This window comes from Salvelinus namaycush, chromosome 25 (assembly GCF_016432855.1).
Source record: "Salvelinus namaycush isolate Seneca chromosome 25, SaNama_1.0, whole genome shotgun sequence".
NCBI lineage: Eukaryota > Metazoa > Chordata > Actinopteri > Salmoniformes > Salmonidae > Salvelinus > Salvelinus namaycush.
Window position 1 is genome coordinate 35,551,630 of NC_052331.1, and position 17,406 is coordinate 35,569,035.

A 17,406-nucleotide genomic window follows, 5' to 3' on the forward strand; every position below is an offset into this window, starting at 1 on the left:
CCCCTCGTGCACAAAGCGAGGTCCATACAAAAACGGTTTATCGAGATCGGTTTGATACTGATGTCTCTAAATAATTATTAAATATTTTCTTGACTATATTTATTGAACTGCATTGTTGGTTAAGGGCTTGTAAGTAAGCATTTCACAGTAAGGTGTACACCTCTTGTATTTGTCGCATGTAACAAATAAAATTTGATTTGATTAAAGGCTTTGTGGTTATTGACACAGCAGTAAATCACCTCTAGTCCTTCGCCAATAATTGTACTTTTTTAAAGCAGGATGTTACACTCTGATTTCTTTAATTGCAATATACAGAATATTATTTTTACTTTCCAGGAGGTACTCCGAGATAGACCATCTTCTTTAAAACCTTTTTGTGTGGGCCCACTTGAACTGGCCCCATGGCTGTGACAATGTCAATCACCCACTGCTCATTACTCTTCCTGGTCTGCTTGCCCATTAGTAGGATGGGTCATGCAACTGCTGCACCTGGAACACAAACATTAACACACTTACATGTCTGATCTGTACAGAGAATTCCAACGTAAACCAGTGTGTTTGGATGAATTGTCTCTAGAACTATATGATCCAACGGTATGCCTATACAAGCATCCGTCCGTCCAATGACACCGTTCCTTTAAAGCTGTCCGTCTGCCCTTAGTTGATTTCATTTCATATTGCCCTGGTGCATCTGTATTAGATGCTGTATCAGATAATCACCACTTCTTATTATGAATTCAATGGATGGTGGTCAATAACCCCATATGAGGTTTTTGTGTAGGTAGGCCTACTGTTAAAATAATATTTAAAATAATCTGCCAGCAAATAGCCTAGCCTACAATTATAAGAAAATAAATGCAGTAAATCAATGAAGCCAGTAGTGGTTTCAGCTATGTTGTTATTGAAACGATGTAGGCCTTCGCTGAACAGCTCAAGCCCCTGGTTCACCTGGAGAATACCCAACAGACAGATGGAAGAAGGGGTGTGTTAGGATCACCCTCTGATCGTGGTTCACCTGGAGAATACCCAACAGACAGATGTATGAAGGGGTGTGTTAGGATCACCCTCTGATCGTGGTTCACCTGGAGAATACCCAACAGACAGATGGAAGAAGGGGTGTGTTAGGATCATCCTCTGACCCTGGTTCACCTGGAGAATACCCAACAGACAGATGGAAGAAGGGGTGTGTTAGGATCACCCTCTGATCCTGGTTCACCTGGAGAATACCCAACAGACAGATGGAAGAAGGGGTGTGTTAGGATCACCCTCTGATCGTGGTTCACCTGGAGAATACCCAACAGACAGATGGAAGAAGGGGTGTGTTAGGATCACCCTCTGATCGTGGTTCACCTGGAGAATACCCAACAGACAGATGTATGAAGGGGTGTGTTAGGATCACCCTCTGACCCTGGTTCACCTGGAGAATACCCAACAGACAGATGGAAGAAGGGCTGTGTTAGGATCACCCTCTGATCCTGCTACACCTGGAGAATACCCAACAGACAGATGTATGAAGGGCTGTGTTAGGATCATCCTCTGACCCTGGTTCACCTGGAGAATACCCAACAGACAGATGTATGAAGGGCTGTGTTAGGATCATCCTCTGACCCTGGTTCACCTGGAGAATACCCAACAGACAGATGGAAGAAGGGGTGTGTTAGGATCACCCTCTGATCGTGGTTGAGTGTATTTGTATGCAGATCACAGACCTGTTATTAGAGCTAGCCACATTGTTAGCTTGTTCTTGCTAGCTAGGTAGACGCTAATCCTGATACCAGCCATAAAGGTACAATCTGGGATTTGGGAACCCATAAAGGTACAATCTGGGATTTGGGAACCCGTAAAGGTACAATCTGGGATTTGGGAACCCGTAAAGGTACAATCTGGGATTTGGGAACCCGTAAAGGTACAATCTGGGATTTGGGAACCCGTAAAGGTACAATCTGGGATTTGGGAACCCGTAAAGGTACAATCTGGGATTTGGGAACCCGTAAAGGTACAATCTGGGATTTGGGAACCCGTAAAGGTACAATCTGGGATTTGGGAACCCGTAAAGGTACAATCTGGGATTTGGGAACCCGTAAAGGTACAATCTGGGATTTGGGAACCCGTAAAGGTACAATCTGGGATTTGGGAACCCGTAAAGGTACAATCTGGGATTTGGGAACCCGTAAAGGTACAATCTGGGATTTGGGAACAGCTACAACTCACCTCTCTCCCTTCAACCTTCAGCGCGTGCGAGCCGTGTGCAGTGTGATGTTCCTGTACAAATAGAGCTGGGTGGACTCTGATGCCTCAAAAAGACGATAAACAACGAACCCCCCTATTCATCAATACCATATACCCCTCAAATTCAACTCTGGACCTCTAAGTTCCACTGATTTCTTTTCCCATGTTTCCCCCTCAAATCGGGGACTGATTTTAACCTGTGACACCAGCTGGGTGTAATTCATTATCAGGTAGAACAGAAAACCAGCCGTAATCTGGACCTCGTAGGGTAAGATTTGAATTCCCTTGCTATATAATTGTATCTACTATCAGTCAGGTGACATGACACGAGTAGGAATGCTGACAATGTTTATTTAGGACATAATAGATGAAATATAGTCTATTCTATTGCATCCAGGGATGATGCTGTATCTGCTCCAGGGTTGGCCGGTCGTCTGGACTGACAGCGAGGCACCGGCGAATCAGGTGACGGCAATCTGCAACACAAAATAGTGACGTCATGTCAGTCTCATAACACATGCAGGTGAAGTGTTTTTAGCCCGTTAAACTAAAGCCTGGGCATTGGGTCGGCATTGAGTCTCAGGCGAGTTTCACACGTGAGTACGGGTTCGCAAACTTACCTTCGTTACACGGAGACACACAAAAAAATCTAATAACATTTTATTTGTCACAGTACACAGTATGCATAAAAGGCGAAACGCTTGCGTGCTAGCTCTCTCAACATCGCAGTACAATAATCAATATTGATTTTTTTTTTAAAGTAAAATATGAAGTAATTAGAAGGGAGCATAGCAATAAACTGACATGTATACAATATAATATACTGTATAGATTATGAGTGTGCTATAATATGACTGTATTTACCAACATAAAGTGGAGGGTGTCTTGGTCAGACAGTTTAATCAATAGTAAAAAAATAGAACAGCAGCGTTGACTGTGTGTGTGTGTGTGTGTGTGTGTGTGTGTGTGTGTGTGTGTGTGTGTGTGTGTGTGTGTGTGTGTGTGTTTGTAAGGGTTGGATATGTGTGTGTGTGTGTGTGTGTGTGTGTGTGTGTGTGTGTGTGTGTGTGTGTGTGTGTGTGTGTGTGTGTGTGTGTGCTTGTTTGTAAGGGTTGGATATGTGTGTGTGCTTGTTTGTAAGGGTTGGATATGTGTGTGTGTGTGTGCTTGTTTGTAAGGGTTGGATATGTGTGTGTGTGTGTGTGTGTGTGCTTGTTTGTAAGGGTTGGATATGTGTGTGTGTGTGTGTGTGTGTGTGTGTGTGCTTGTTTGTAAGGGTTGGATATGTGTGTGTGTGTGTGTGTGCTTGTTTTGTAAGGGTTGGATATGTGTGTGTGCTTGTTTGTAAGGGTTGGATGTGTGTAGGGTCAGTGCAAGTAGTCTCCAGGTGTAGATAGTCTTTAATGTCTCTACACACACGCTCACCTCTGGATATTCCACGTGGAAAGTAGAGGGTTGCTTTGACGATGCTTGCGTCACTGTAGAAAGGAACATCACCCCACACCATCTAGACCAAAACAGTTCCACAGCAAAGCCTTATTACAGCAATCTGCTACCTCTTTATTATAGCAGTGGTAGTACTATTATTAAAGAGTGGGAGAGTGGTATTGTAGTAGTAGTAGTAGTAGTAGCAGTAGTAGTAGTAGTAGTAGTAGTAGTGGTGGTGGTGGTGGTGGTGGTGGTGGTGGTGGTGGTGGTAGTAGTGGTGGTGGTAGTGGTAGTAGCTACTACTAGTACTACTACTACTAATACATCAGCAGTAGTAGTAGTAGTAGTAGTGGTAGTAGTACAAGTAGTAGCAGCATCAGCAGTGGTGGTGATAGTAGTAGTAGTGGTAGTAGTACAAGTAGTAGCAGCATCAGCAGTAGTAGTAGTAGTAGCAGTAGTAGTAATACTACTAGTAGTAGCAGTAGTAGTAGTGGTAGTAGCAGCAGTGGTAGTAGCAGCAGTGGTAGTAGCAGCAGTAGTAGTAGTAGTGGTGGTAGTAGTAGTAGTAGTAGTAGTAGTGGTGGTAGTAGTAGCAGTAGTAGATGTAGTAGTAGTACTAGTAGTAGCAGCAGTAGTAGTAGCAGCAGTGGTAGTAGCAGCAGTAGTAGTAGTAGTGGTGGTAGTAGTAGTAGTGGTGGTAGTAGTAGTAGCAGCAGTAGTAGTAGCTGTAGTATTAGCAGTAGTAGATGTACATAGGAGGTACCGTACACATAGAGGTACCGTACACACATAGACGTACCGTACACATAGAGGTACCGTACACACATAGAGGTACCGTACACATAGAGGTACCGTACACACATAGAGGTACCGTACACACATAGAGGTACCGTACACACATAGAGGTACCGTACACACATAGAGGTACCGTACACATAGAGGTACCGTACACATAGAGGTACCGTACACACAGAGGTACCGTACACATAGAGGTACCGTACACATAGGAGGTACCGTACACATAGAGGTACCGTACACATAGAGGTACCGTACACATAGAGGTACCGTATACACATAGAGGTACCGTACACACATAGAGGTACCGTACACACATAGAGGTACCGTACACACATAGAGGTACCGTACACACATAGAGGTACCGTACACATAGAGGTACCGTACACACATAGAGGTACCGTACACACATAGAGGTACCGTACACATAGAGGTACCGTACACATAGAGGTACCGTACACACATAGAGGTACCGTACACACATAGAGGTACCGTACACACAGAGAGGTACCGTACACACATAGAGGTACCGTACACACATAGAGGTACCGTACACATAGAGGTACCGTACACATAGAGGTACCGTACACATAGAGGTACCGTACACACATAGAGGTACCGTACACACATAGAGGTACCGTACACACATAGAGGTACCGTACACATAGAGGTACCGTACACATAGAGGTACCGTACACATAGAGGTACCGTACACATAGAGGTACCGTACACATAGAGGTACCGTACACACATAGAGGTACCGTACACACATAGAGGTACCGTACACATAGAGGTACCGTACACATAGAGGTACCGTACACACATAGAGGTACCGTACACATAGAGGTACCGTACACACATAGAGGTACCGTACACATAGAGGTACCGTACACATAGAGGTACCGTACACACATAGAGGTACCGTACACACATAGAGGTACCGTACACATAGAGGTACCGTACACATAGGAGGTACCGTACACACATAGAGGTACCGTACACATAGAGGTACCGTACACACATAGAGGTACCGTACACACATAGAGGTACCGTACACACATAGAGGTACCGTACACACATAGAGGTACCGTACACACATAGAGGTACCGTACACACATAGAGGTACCGTACACATAGAGGTACCGTACACACACAGAGGTACCGTACACATAGAGGTACCGTACACATAGAGGTACCGTACACACATAGAGGTACCGTACACACATAGAGGTACCGTACACACATAGAGGTACCGTACACATAGAGGTACCGTACACACATAGAGGTACCGTACACACATAGAGGTACCGTACACATAGAGGTACCGTACACATAGAGGTACCGTACACACATAGAGGTACCGTACACACATAGAGGTACCGTACACATAGAGGTACCGTACACATAGAGGTACCGTACACACATAGAGGTACCGTACACATAGAGGTACCGTACACACATAGAGGTACCGTACACACATAGAGGTACCGTACACATAGAGGTACCGTACTGGGAATACATTTACCCTCACCACTGAGTAGTACTAGTTGCAGTATCATAGTATTAGTAGTAGGTTTAGTAGTAGATCTTGGTAGCATAGTATTAGTTGTGTATAGTAATAGCACTAGTATATTTGTATAGTACTAGTTATAGTAATAGTATAATTGTAGTAATGTACCTGGAAAAGCAGTATTCCCAGCGACCACACGGTGGCCGGAACAGCAAAGTACTCCCCTCTCAGTACTGTCTCTGGAGGAAGATACTCAGGTGTACCTGGGGGGGAGAGAGACAGGAAGAGAGAGAGGGGGAGAGACAGGGGGGTGAGAGGTGGAGAGGATGAGAGGGACAGGGGGAGAGGGAGAGAGAGAGAGAGAGAGAGAGAGAGAGAGAGAGAGGGAGAGAGAGAGAGAGAGAGAGAGAGAGACAGAGAGAGAGAGACAGAGGGAGAGATAGGCGGGGAGAGAGGATGAGAGGGACAGGGAGAGAGAGAGAGAGAGAGAGAGAGAGAGAGGGGGAGAGACAGGAGGGAGAGATAGAGAGGATGAGAGAGACGGAGGGAGAGAGAGACAGAGACGGAGGGAGAGAGACGGAGAGAGAGAGACGGGGAGAGAGAGACGGGGAGAGAGAGACGGGGAGAGAGAGACGGGGAGAGAGAGACGGGGAGAGAGAGACGGGGAGAGAGAGACGGGGAGAGAGAGACGGGGAGAGAGAGACGGGGAGAGCAAGACGGGGGGAGAGAGTGTGTTTACTTGTGTTTGTACGTGTGTGTGCCTGCGTGCGTTTTAGGTGCATGCAAGTGTGTCTCACCTGCCACATCGGTGTATTCTCCCTCCTTGAGTACTGAGGCGGAGCCGAAGTCAAGCAGTAGGACGTTGTGATTGGTCAGTTGGACAAGGATGTTCTCAGGTTTCAGGTCTCTGTGGACCACGCCCCTGGAGTGGCAGTGGAGCAGAGCAGACACCACCTACACACACACACATACACACACACACACACACACACACATACACACACACACACAGATTCACAGAAAAGTGTGTATGGCAGATCAGTATCAGGTGTGTGTGTGTCGTCATTTCCGGTTACAACTTGTGGACTTGTTCACGTGCTGCTGAGCGGTTTGTTGCTACTTGGTTGCTAACTTTATTTTGCTACCCGCAAACTTTACGGTTTTAACTTTTAAAATGTTAATTACCGTTTTATATTCTTATTTTTTCCTCGCTCAATTTTTTTCATTCAACTTTTTCCCTCCGGACGTTTTATCTGGACGTGGTTCGTCAGGACCTCCACCAGCCGAAGCTAAGTAGTAACATTAACACGATGCCTTCTAATTCAGACGCAATCGTTAGGGTCATTTAAGTGTAGGAATAAATGAAACAGCTTCTGTGCCACCAGTAAGTACAGACAGTAGTATAAATCCCCCCACACAGTCCCCGCAGCCGGACAATTTTCTCATGGCTTCTGGAAGGAAATGCTGTAGGAATGCTCAACCGGTGTCGCTCATTCATCCGACAGAAACTCTCCCCATTAAGCAGCGAGTCGGAGTCAGAGGTCGAGCCTTCTCTGGTCTCTACTCCTCCCGTTACGGGATCTGAGACGCAGAAGCCTCCCACCATTAGCTCTGACAAATTGAAAACCATAGTCATTGGCGACTCCATTACCCGTAGTATTAGACTTAAAACGAATCACCCAGCGATCATACACTGTTTACCAGGGGGCAGGACTACCGACGTTAAGGCTAATCTGAAGATGGTGCTGGCTAAAGCTAAAACTGGCGAGTGTATAGAGATATTGTTATCCACGTCGGCACCAACGATGTTAGGATGAAACAGTCAGAGGTCACCAAGTGCAACATAGCTTCAGCGTGTAAATCAGCTAGAAAGATGTGTCGGCATCGAGTAATTGTCTCTGGCCCCCTCCCAGTTAGGGGGAGTGACGAGCTCTACAGCAGAGTCTCACAACTCAATCGCTGGTTAAAAGCTGTTTTCTGCCCCTCCCAAAAGATAGAATTTGTAGATAATTGGCCCTCTTTCTGGGACTCACCCACAAACAGGACCAAGCCTGGCCTGTTGAGGAGTGACGGACTCCATCCTAGCTGGAGGGGTGCTCTCATCTTATCTACCAACATAGACAGGGCTCTAACTCCTCTAGCTCCACAATGAAAAAGGGTGCAGGCCAGGCAGCAGGCTGTTAGCCAGCCTGCCAGCTAAGTGGAGTCTGCCACTAGCACAGTCAGTGTAGTCAGCTCAGCCATCCCCAATGAGACTGTGTCTGTGCCTCGACCTAGGTTGGGCAAAACTAAACATGGCGGTGTTCGCTTTAGCAATCTCACTGGAATAAAGACCTCCTCCATTCCTGCCATTATTGAAAGAAATTGTGATACCTCACATCTCAAAATAGGGCTTCTTAATGTTAGATCCCTCACTTCCAAGGCAGGTATAGTCAATGAACTAATCACTGATCATAATCTTGATGTGATTGGCCTGACTGAAACATGGCTTAAGCCTGATGAATTTACTGTGTTAAATGAGGCCTCACCTCCTGGTTACACTAGTGACCATATCCCCTTCTTTGAGGAATAGATCATGATCATTAGAAAGCAAATTACGGACTTCTCTTTGAATCTGCGTATTCCTCCAAAGCTCAGTTGTCCTGAGTCTGCACAACTCTGCCAGGACCTAGGATCAAGAGAGACACTAACGTTTTTTAATCCTATATCTCTTGACACATTCATGAAAATAGTAATCACCTCTAAACCTTCAAGCTGCATACTGGACCCTATTCCAACTACACTACTGAAAGAGCTGCTTCCTGTGCTTGGCCCTCCTATGTTGAACATAATAAACGGCTCTCTATCCACCGGATGTGTACCAAACTCACTCAAAGTGAAGCCTCTGTTGGAAAAGCCAAACCTTGACCCAGAAAATATAAAACAAACTATATCGAATCACCCATTCCTCTCAAACATTTTTGAAAAAGCTGTTGCACGGCAACTCACTGCCTTCCTGAAGACAAACAGTGTATATGAAACGCTTCAGTCTGGTTTTAGACCCCCGTCATAGCACTGAGACTGCACTCGTGAAGGTGGTAAATTACCTTTTAATGGCGTCAGACCGAGGCTCTGCATCTGTCCTCGTGCTCTTAGACTTTAGTGCTGCTTTTTTACCATCGATCACCACATTCTTTTGGAGAGATTAGAAACCAAAATTGGTCTCTGTGGATGGTTTGTCTTCTGACAAATCAATTGTAAGTTTCGGTGTTCCTCTTTTAGGACCACTATTGTTTTCACTATATATTTGACCTCTTGGTGATGTCATTCGGAAACATAATGTCAACTTTCACTGCTATGCCGGTGACACACAGCTGTACATTTCAATGAAACATGGTGAAGCCCCAAAATTTCCCTCCCTGGAAGCCTGTGTTTCAGACATAAGGAAGTGGATGGCTGCAAACTTTCTACTTTTAAACTCGGACAAAACAGAGATGCTTGTTCTAGGTCCCAAGAAACAAAGAGATCTTCTGTTGAATCTGACAATCAATCTTGATGGTTGTACAGTCGTCTCAAATAAAACTGTGAAGGACCTCGGCGTTACTCTGGACCCTGATCTCTCTTTTGACGAACATATCAAGACTGTTTCAAGGATAACTTTTTTCCATCTACGTAACATTGCAAAAATCAGAAACTTTCTGTCCAAAAATGATGCAGAAAAAGGTATCCATGCTTTTGTCACTTCTAGATTAGACTACTGCAATGCTCTACTTTCCGACTACCCGGATAAAGCACTAAATAAACTTCAGTTAGTGCTAAACACGGCTGCTAGAATCTTGACTAGAACCCCAAAAATGTGATCATATTACTCCAGTGCTAGCCTCCCTACACTGGCTTCATGTTAAGGCTAATTTCAAGGTTTTACTGCTAACCTACAAAGCATTACATGGGCTTGCTCCTACCTATCTTTCCGATGTGGTCCTGCCGTACATACCTACACGTACGCTACGGTCACAAGATGCAGGCCTCCTAATTGTCCCTAGAATTTCTAAGCAAACAGCTGGAGGCAGGGCTTTCTCCTATAGAGCTCCATTTTTATGGAATGGTCTGCCTACCCATGTGAGAGACGCAGACTCGGTCTCGACCTTTAAGTCTTTATTGAAGACTCATCTCTTCAGTAGGTCATATGATTGAGTGTAGTCTGGCCCAGGAGTGTGAAGGTGAACAGAAAGGCACTGGAGCGATGAACCGCCCTTGCTGTCTCCGCCTGGCCGGTTCCCCTCTCTCCACTGGGATTCTCTGCCTCTAACCCTATTACGGGGGCTGAGTCACTGGCTTACTGGTGCTCTTTCATGCCGTCCCTAGAAGGGGTGCGTCACTTGAGTGGGTTGAGTCACTGACGTGATCTTCCTGTCTGGGTTGGCGCCCCCCCCATGGGTTGTGCCGTGGCGGAGATCTTTGTGGGCTATACTCGGCCTTGTGTCAGGGTAGTAAGTTGGTGGTTGAAGATATCCCTCTTGTGGTGTGGGGGCTGTGCTTTGGCAAAGTGGGTGGGGTTATATCCTGCCTGTTTGGCCCTGTCCGGGGATATCGTCTGACGGGGCCACAGTGTCTCCTGACCCCTCCTGTCTCAGCCTCCAGTATTTATGCTGCAGTAGTTTATGTGTCGGGGGGCTAGGGTCAGTTTGTTATATGTGGAGTACTTATCCTGTCTTATCTGGTGTCCTGTGTGAATTTAAGCATGCCCCCTCTAATTCTCTCTCTGTCCCTCCCCTCATGGAGGACCTGAACCCTAGGACCATGTGTCAGGACGTCCTGGCCTGATGACTCCTTGCTGTCCCCAGTCCACCTGGTCGTGCTGCTGCCCAGTTTCAACTGTTCTGCCTGCGGCTATGGAACCCTGACCTGTTCACCGGACGTGCTACCTGTCCCAGACCTGCTGTTTTCAACTCTCTAGAGACAGCAGGAGCGGTAGAGATACTCTTAATGATCGGCTATGAAAAGCCAACTGACATTTACTCCTGAGGTGCTGACCTGTTGCACCCTCTACAACCACTGTAATTATTATTATTTGACCCTGCTGGTCATCAATGAACATTTGAACATCTTGGCCATGTTCTGTTATAATCTCCACCCGGCACAGCCAGAAGAGGACTGGCCACCCCTCATAGCCTGGTTCCTCTCTAGGTTTCTTCCTAGGTTCTGGCCTTTCTAGGGAGTTTTTCCTAGCCACCGTGCTTCTACACCTGCATTGCTTGCTGTTTGGGGTTTTAGGCTGGGTTTTTGTATAGAACTTTGTGACATCGACTGATGTAAAAAGGGCTTCATAAATACATTTGATTGATTGATTGATTGTGTGTGTGATTCTGACCTGCTGCATCACATGACGTGCCATCCCCTCCTCCAAGTAGCCACTCCCCTCCTGCATATAATTAAAGAGATCCAAGCAGGGGATTGGACGCTCCAGAACCAGCAGATATATGCCTGCCCCCTCTGGCCCTTGCATCCAATAGTAGTCAAGGAGTTGGGCCACGCCTCTACACCTGGGCAAGCGACACACCTGCTGCAGCAAAGCGATCTCCAATGGCAACACATCTTTGCTCTCCGACTGCACACACACACACACACAATACACACACACACACAGTAGACACACACAATACACACACACAGTAGACACACACAATACACACACACACTTCTATGATCAGTTCCTGTTCCATGCTACTTCATCAGTAACTGGTATAACTCAGACAGCCTGCTTCCCTATTCCCTTTATAGAGCCCTATGGGTCAAAAATAATGGCACCCTATTCCCTTTATAGAGCCCTATGGGTCAAAAATAATGGCACCCTATTCCCTTTATAGAGCCCTATGGGCCCTGGTCAAAAATAATGGCACCCTATTCCCTTTATAGAGCCCTATGGGCCCTGGTCAGAAGTAGTGCCCTATGGGCCCTGGTCAGAAGTAGTGTCCTATGGGCCCTGTTCAGAAGTCATGTCCTATGGGCCCTGGTCAGAAGTAGTGTCCTATGGGCCCTGGTCAGAAGTAGTGTCCTATGGGCCCTGGTCAGAAGTAGTGTCCTATGGGCCCTGGTCAGAAGTAGTGTCCTATGAGCCCTGGTCAAAAGTAGTGTCCTATGGGCCCTGGTCAGAAGTAATGTCCTATGGGCCTGGGCAGAAGTAGTGTCCTATGGGCCCTGGTCAGAAGTAGTGTCCTATGGGCCCTGGTCAGAAGTAGTGTCCTATGGGCCCTGGTCAGAAGTAGTGTCCTATGGGCCCTGGTCAGAAGTAGTGTCCTATGGGCCCTGGTCAGAAGTAGTGTCCTATGGGCCCTGGTCAGAAGTAGTGTCCTATGGGCCCTGGTCAGAAGTAGTGTCCTATGGGCCCTGGTCAGAAGTAGTGTCCTATGGGCCCTGTTCAGAAGTAGTGTCCTATGGGCCCTGGTCAGAAGTAGTGTCCTATGGGCCCTGGTCAGAAGTAGTGTCCTATGGGCCCTGGTCAGAAGTAGTTTCCTATGGGCCCTGGTCAGAAGTAGTGTCCTATGGGCCCTGGTCAGAAGTAGTTTCCTATGGGCCCTGGTCAGAAGTAGTGTCCTATGGGCCCTGGTCAGAAGTAGTGTCCTATGGGCCCTGGTCAGAAGTAGTGTCCTATGGGCCCTGGTCAACAGTAGTGTCCTATGGGCCCTGGTCAGAAGTAGTGTCCTATGGGCCCTGTTCAGAAGTAGTGTCAAATGGGCCCTGGTCAGAAGTAGTTTCCTATGGGCCCTGGTTAACAGTAGTGCACTATGGGCCCTGGTCAGAAGTAGTGTCCTATGGGCCCTGGTCAGAAGTAGTGTCCTATGGGCCCTGGTCAGAAGTAGTGTCCTATGGGCCCTGGTCAGAAGTAGTTTCCTATGGGCCCTGGTCAACAGTAGTGTCCTATGGGCCCTGGTCAGAAGTAGTGTCCTATGGGCCCTGTTCAGAAGTAGTGTCAAATGGGCCCTGGTCAGAAGTAGTTTCCTATGGGCCCTGGTTAACAGTAGTGCACTATGGGCCCTGGTCAGAAGTAGTGTCCTATGGGCCCTGGTCAGAAGTAGTGTCCTATGGGCCCTGGTCAGAAGTAGTTGACTCACCGTTTTAGCCCACATCTTTATCTTCCTCTGGTCCACAAACTTCAGCGCCACCTAGAGACAGACAACATGAACAACATGTCTAGTTACTGCTGTCCCTGGAGACAGACAACATGTCATTCTGTTGTAATGGTCTGTGTTGGGACAACGTACAGTACCAGTCAAAAGTTTGGACACACCTACTCATTCCAGGGGTTTTCTGTATTTTTACTATATTCTTGTAGAATAATAGTGAAGACATCAAAACTATGAAATAACACATATGGAATCATGTAGTGACCAAAAAAGTGTTAAACAAATCAAAATATTTTAGATTTTTAGATTCTTCAAAGTAGCCACCCTTTGCCTTGACTCTTGTGCTTCTACAGGTGCATCTACACCTGCATTGCTTGCATTCAGCTGATGTAAGAAGGGCAATATAAATACATTTGATTTGATTTTGGCATTCTCTCAACCAGCTTCACCTGGAATGCTTTTCCAACAGTCCTGAAGCAGTTCCCAGATGGGATGGCGTATCGCTGCAGAATGCTGTGGTAGCTATAATGGTTAAGTGTGCCTTGAATTCTAAATAAATTCCTGACAGTGTTACCAGCAAAGCACCATCACACCACCTCCTCCATGCTTCACAGTGGGAACCACACATGCGGAGATCATCCGTTCACCTACTCTGCATCTCACAAAGACACTATTCAACCTAGTCCCGAATGGCACCCTGTTCTCTATTCAGGTCAGGGCCCATAGGACACTACTTCTGACCAGGGCCCATAGTGCACTACTTCTGACCAGGGTCCATAGGACACTACTTCTGACCAGGGCCCATAGTGCACTACTTCTGACCAGGGTCCATAGGACACTACTTCTGACCAGGGTCCATAGGACACTACTTATGACCAGGGTCCATAGTGGACTACTTCTGACCAGGGCCCATAGGACACTACTTCTGACCAGGGCCCATAGTGCACTACTTCTGACCAGGGTCCATAGGACACTACTTCTGACCAGGGTCCATAGGACACTACTTATGACCAGGGTCCATAGTGGACTACTTCTGAACAGGGTCCATAGGACACTATATACGTTACATAGGGAATATGTTGCCATTTGGGACACAGGCATGGAGTGGATTGAGGAATATGTCAGACATGCTTAGACCAATCCTATAAGCTGTTTCAGGGGGATGGAATGAGTGCACACGTTGGTGAGAAGGGTGAGGGGGACAGAGCTGGGGCAGGCACTGAGACAGGAAGTGTCAGGGGGACAGAGCTGGGGCAGGCACTGAGACAGGAAGTGTCAGGGGGACAGAGCTGGGGCAGGCACTGAGACAGGAAGTGTCAGGGGGACAGAGCTGGGGCAGGCACTGAGACAGGAAGTGTCAGGGGGACAGAGCTGGGGCAGGCACTGAGACAGGAAGGGTCAGGGGAACAGAGCTGGGGCAGGCACTGAGACAGGAAGTAGACAAGAGGAGTTGCTCACCGGTTGGTTGTCTGTCTTCCTGAACCCGGCATAGACACTCCCATAGCCTCCGTGTCCAATCAGTTCTCCTTTCACATAGAGCTCCTCGAACCTTTCTACAACACCCACGCACGCACGCACGCACGCACGCACGCACGCACGCACGCACGCACGCACCACACACACGCACACACACACACACACACACACACACACACACACACACACACACACACACACACACACACACACAGCTCCCGTTACATACATACAGTATACTTCCCCACAAGAGAGAGCATTCTCATTATACACATAGACACAAGTATGGCACACACACGCACACACACACATACGTGTCCATACATACCTCTGTGTTTGTGGGTTGGTGCACCTGTGCTCTCCAGGCTCCCCTCCTGGTTCTGAGTTTGGGGTGTGTGTGGGTTCTGCGGTATCTGTTTATCCCGTGTGTTCTCCTGGTCTGCGTTAGGAGTGTGTTTGGTCCTTTTCTGTGTGTTTGATGCCTGTGTGTGAGAGGCCTGTGAGGCCTGTGTGTGAGAGGCCTGTGAGGCCTGTGTGTGAGAGACCTGTGTGTGTGAGGCCTGAGAGGCCTGTGTGTGTGAGGCCTGTGTGTGTGAGGCCTGTGTGTGAGAGGCCTGTGTGTGTAAGGCCTGTGAGGCCTGTGTGTGTGAGGCCTGTGTGTGAGAGGCCTGTGTGTGAGAGGCCTGTGAGGCCTGTGTGTGTGAGGCCTGTGAGGCCTGTGTGTGTAAGGCCTGTGTGTGAGAGGCCTGTGTGTGTGAGGCCTGTGTGTGAGAGGCCTGTGAGGCCTGTGTGTGTGAGGCCTGTGTGTGAGAGGCCTGTGTGTGTAAGGCCTGAGAGGCCTGTGTGTGTGAGGCCTGTGAGGCCTGTGTGTGTGAGGCCTGTGTGTGAGAGGCCTGTGTGTGAGAGGCCTGTGAGGCCTGTGTGTGTAAGGCCTGTGAGGCCTGTGTGTGTGAGGCCTGTGTGTGAGAGGCCTGTGTGTGAGAGGCCTGTGAGGCCTGTGTGTGTGAGGCCTGTGAGGCCTGTGTGTGAGAGGCCTGTGTGTGAGAGGCCTGTGTGTGTGAGGCCTGTGAGGCCTGTGTGTGTGAGGCCTGTGCTTGCTGTTTGTTACTACGAGTGTTGTGTGTGGTTGTAAGAGTGTGTTTGCTGGTGTCAGTGGCGGCCTGTGTGGTTGTGTTGACGGGTGTGGGCGGGGTCAGTGTGGGCAGGGCCGGTGTCTTTGTGTGTGTGTTGGTGTGTGTGTTAGCGGGGAGCGGCGTGTGTTTGTAGTGTATGCTGGGGATGTGTGTGTCAGCGGGGAGCGGCGTGTGTTTGTAGTGTATGCTGGGGATGTGTGTGTCAGCGGGGAGCGGTGTGTGTTTGTAGTGTATGCTGGGGATGTGTGTGTCAGCGGGGAGCGGCGTGTGTTTGTAGTGTATGCTGGGGATGTGTGTGTCAGCGGGGAGCGGCGTGTGTTTGTAGTGTATGCTGGGGATGTGTGTGTCAGCGGGGAGCGGCGTGTGTTTGTAGTGTATGCTGGGGATGTGTGTGTCAGCGGGGAGCGGCGTGTGTTTGTAGTGTATGCTGGGGATGTGTGGGTGTTGTGAGATGCTGGCCGATGTGTCTCTCCATCGGGTCATGCTGCGCGTTCCCAGGGCGGGGCCAAATGCCAGCCTCCTATAGCGTTCCAGCTCTTTGCAGAACCCCGCCCCTCCCTTCATGCGGTTTCTCTGTTTGGTCAGCTTGTAACTGGCAGACCGTTCGACTGGCAGGTTGCGGTGGGGTCCCGGCCCCTCCCTCCTCACCCCTCCTCTCTTCTTGGCATCTTTCTCTCTACCTGAGTCTTCCCTCCCCCATTCTTTCCCCCCCTCACCGGACAGTTCCCTCTTCCTCTTCTCTCCCCCCTCCTTTTCCCCTTCCTCCTCTCCTTGCGCCTCATTGGCTGGGACCCAACAGGGGGAGGTGCAAACGGGAGGGGCTACTGGAAAACAGAAGCTACGATTCGTCAGTGCCTTAGCAACAGTCAGTGCCTTAGCAACAGTCAGTGCCTTAGCAACAGTCAGTGCCTTAGCAACAATCAATACTTTACCAGTAACCAATAGGCTACGCTATCTTCTGTTTGATGCAATCAATTAGATTTCTATTTGCCACTTATGCCATATAATAACCTAACCTAAAGTAACCTAAACTAAACTAACGTAAACCCTGACCCTGTGAAGGGTAAGTAGTCAAATCTAGGAAGGAAAGATAGACAGAAGAGAAATAGAGAAAGAAAAGACAGAGCAGAGAATCATACAATTATTTGTTTTTAACTACTGTATATAATGTAGTGAAGAGAGTGAGAGAAGAGAGTGAGAGAAGAGAGTGAGAGTAAAGGGGAGAGAGAGTCAAGGGGAGAGAGAGTCAAGGGGAGAGAGAGAGTCAAGGGGAGAGAGAGAGTCAAGGGGAGAGAGAGAGTCAAGGGGAGAGAGAGAGTCAAGGGGAGTGAGAGTCAAGGGGAGTGAGAGTAAAGGAGAGAGAGTAAAGTAGAGAGAGTATTCTTGCCTTCACAAGCCGGGCTTGTAGTCATGTCTCCTTTCTCTTCCATCTCTACGAGTCTGTGATTGGCAGAGACAGACAGACAGCAAATGCTTACAGGCACACCCCCGTACTGTGTGAAACACCCCTGTTATGACCTCTTAGTGATGTTATAATGGAGGTAGACCAGAGAGCCAATGAGAGCAGCAACACTCTGAGCTCACAGTGATGTCATAATGGAGGTAGACCAGAGAGCCAATGAGAGCAGCAACACTCTGAGCTCACTGTGATGTCATAATGCAGGCAGGTGAGAGTAGAACTCTTAACGTTGTAATAATATGATCCTTACCTGAGACTCTGACCGTGCCAGAC

General features: G+C 48.1%; 1 protein-coding gene across 1 annotated transcript; it reads right to left on the reverse strand.

Annotated features, from left to right (window-relative positions):
- Window positions 1-459: 459 nt before the first annotated feature.
- On the reverse strand, window positions 460-16,238 carry LOC120019919 (serine/threonine-protein kinase pim-2-like). Its single transcript, XM_038963329.1, has 5 exons — window positions 16,134-16,238; window positions 13,054-13,104; window positions 6,760-6,916; window positions 6,131-6,225; window positions 460-489 (listed from the first exon to the last, which is right to left on the reverse strand). Exons 1-5 carry the CDS (start codon window positions 16,236-16,238, stop codon window positions 460-462), a joined length of 438 nt encoding a protein of 145 aa, XP_038819257.1.
- Window positions 16,239-17,406: the final 1,168 nt, after the last annotated feature.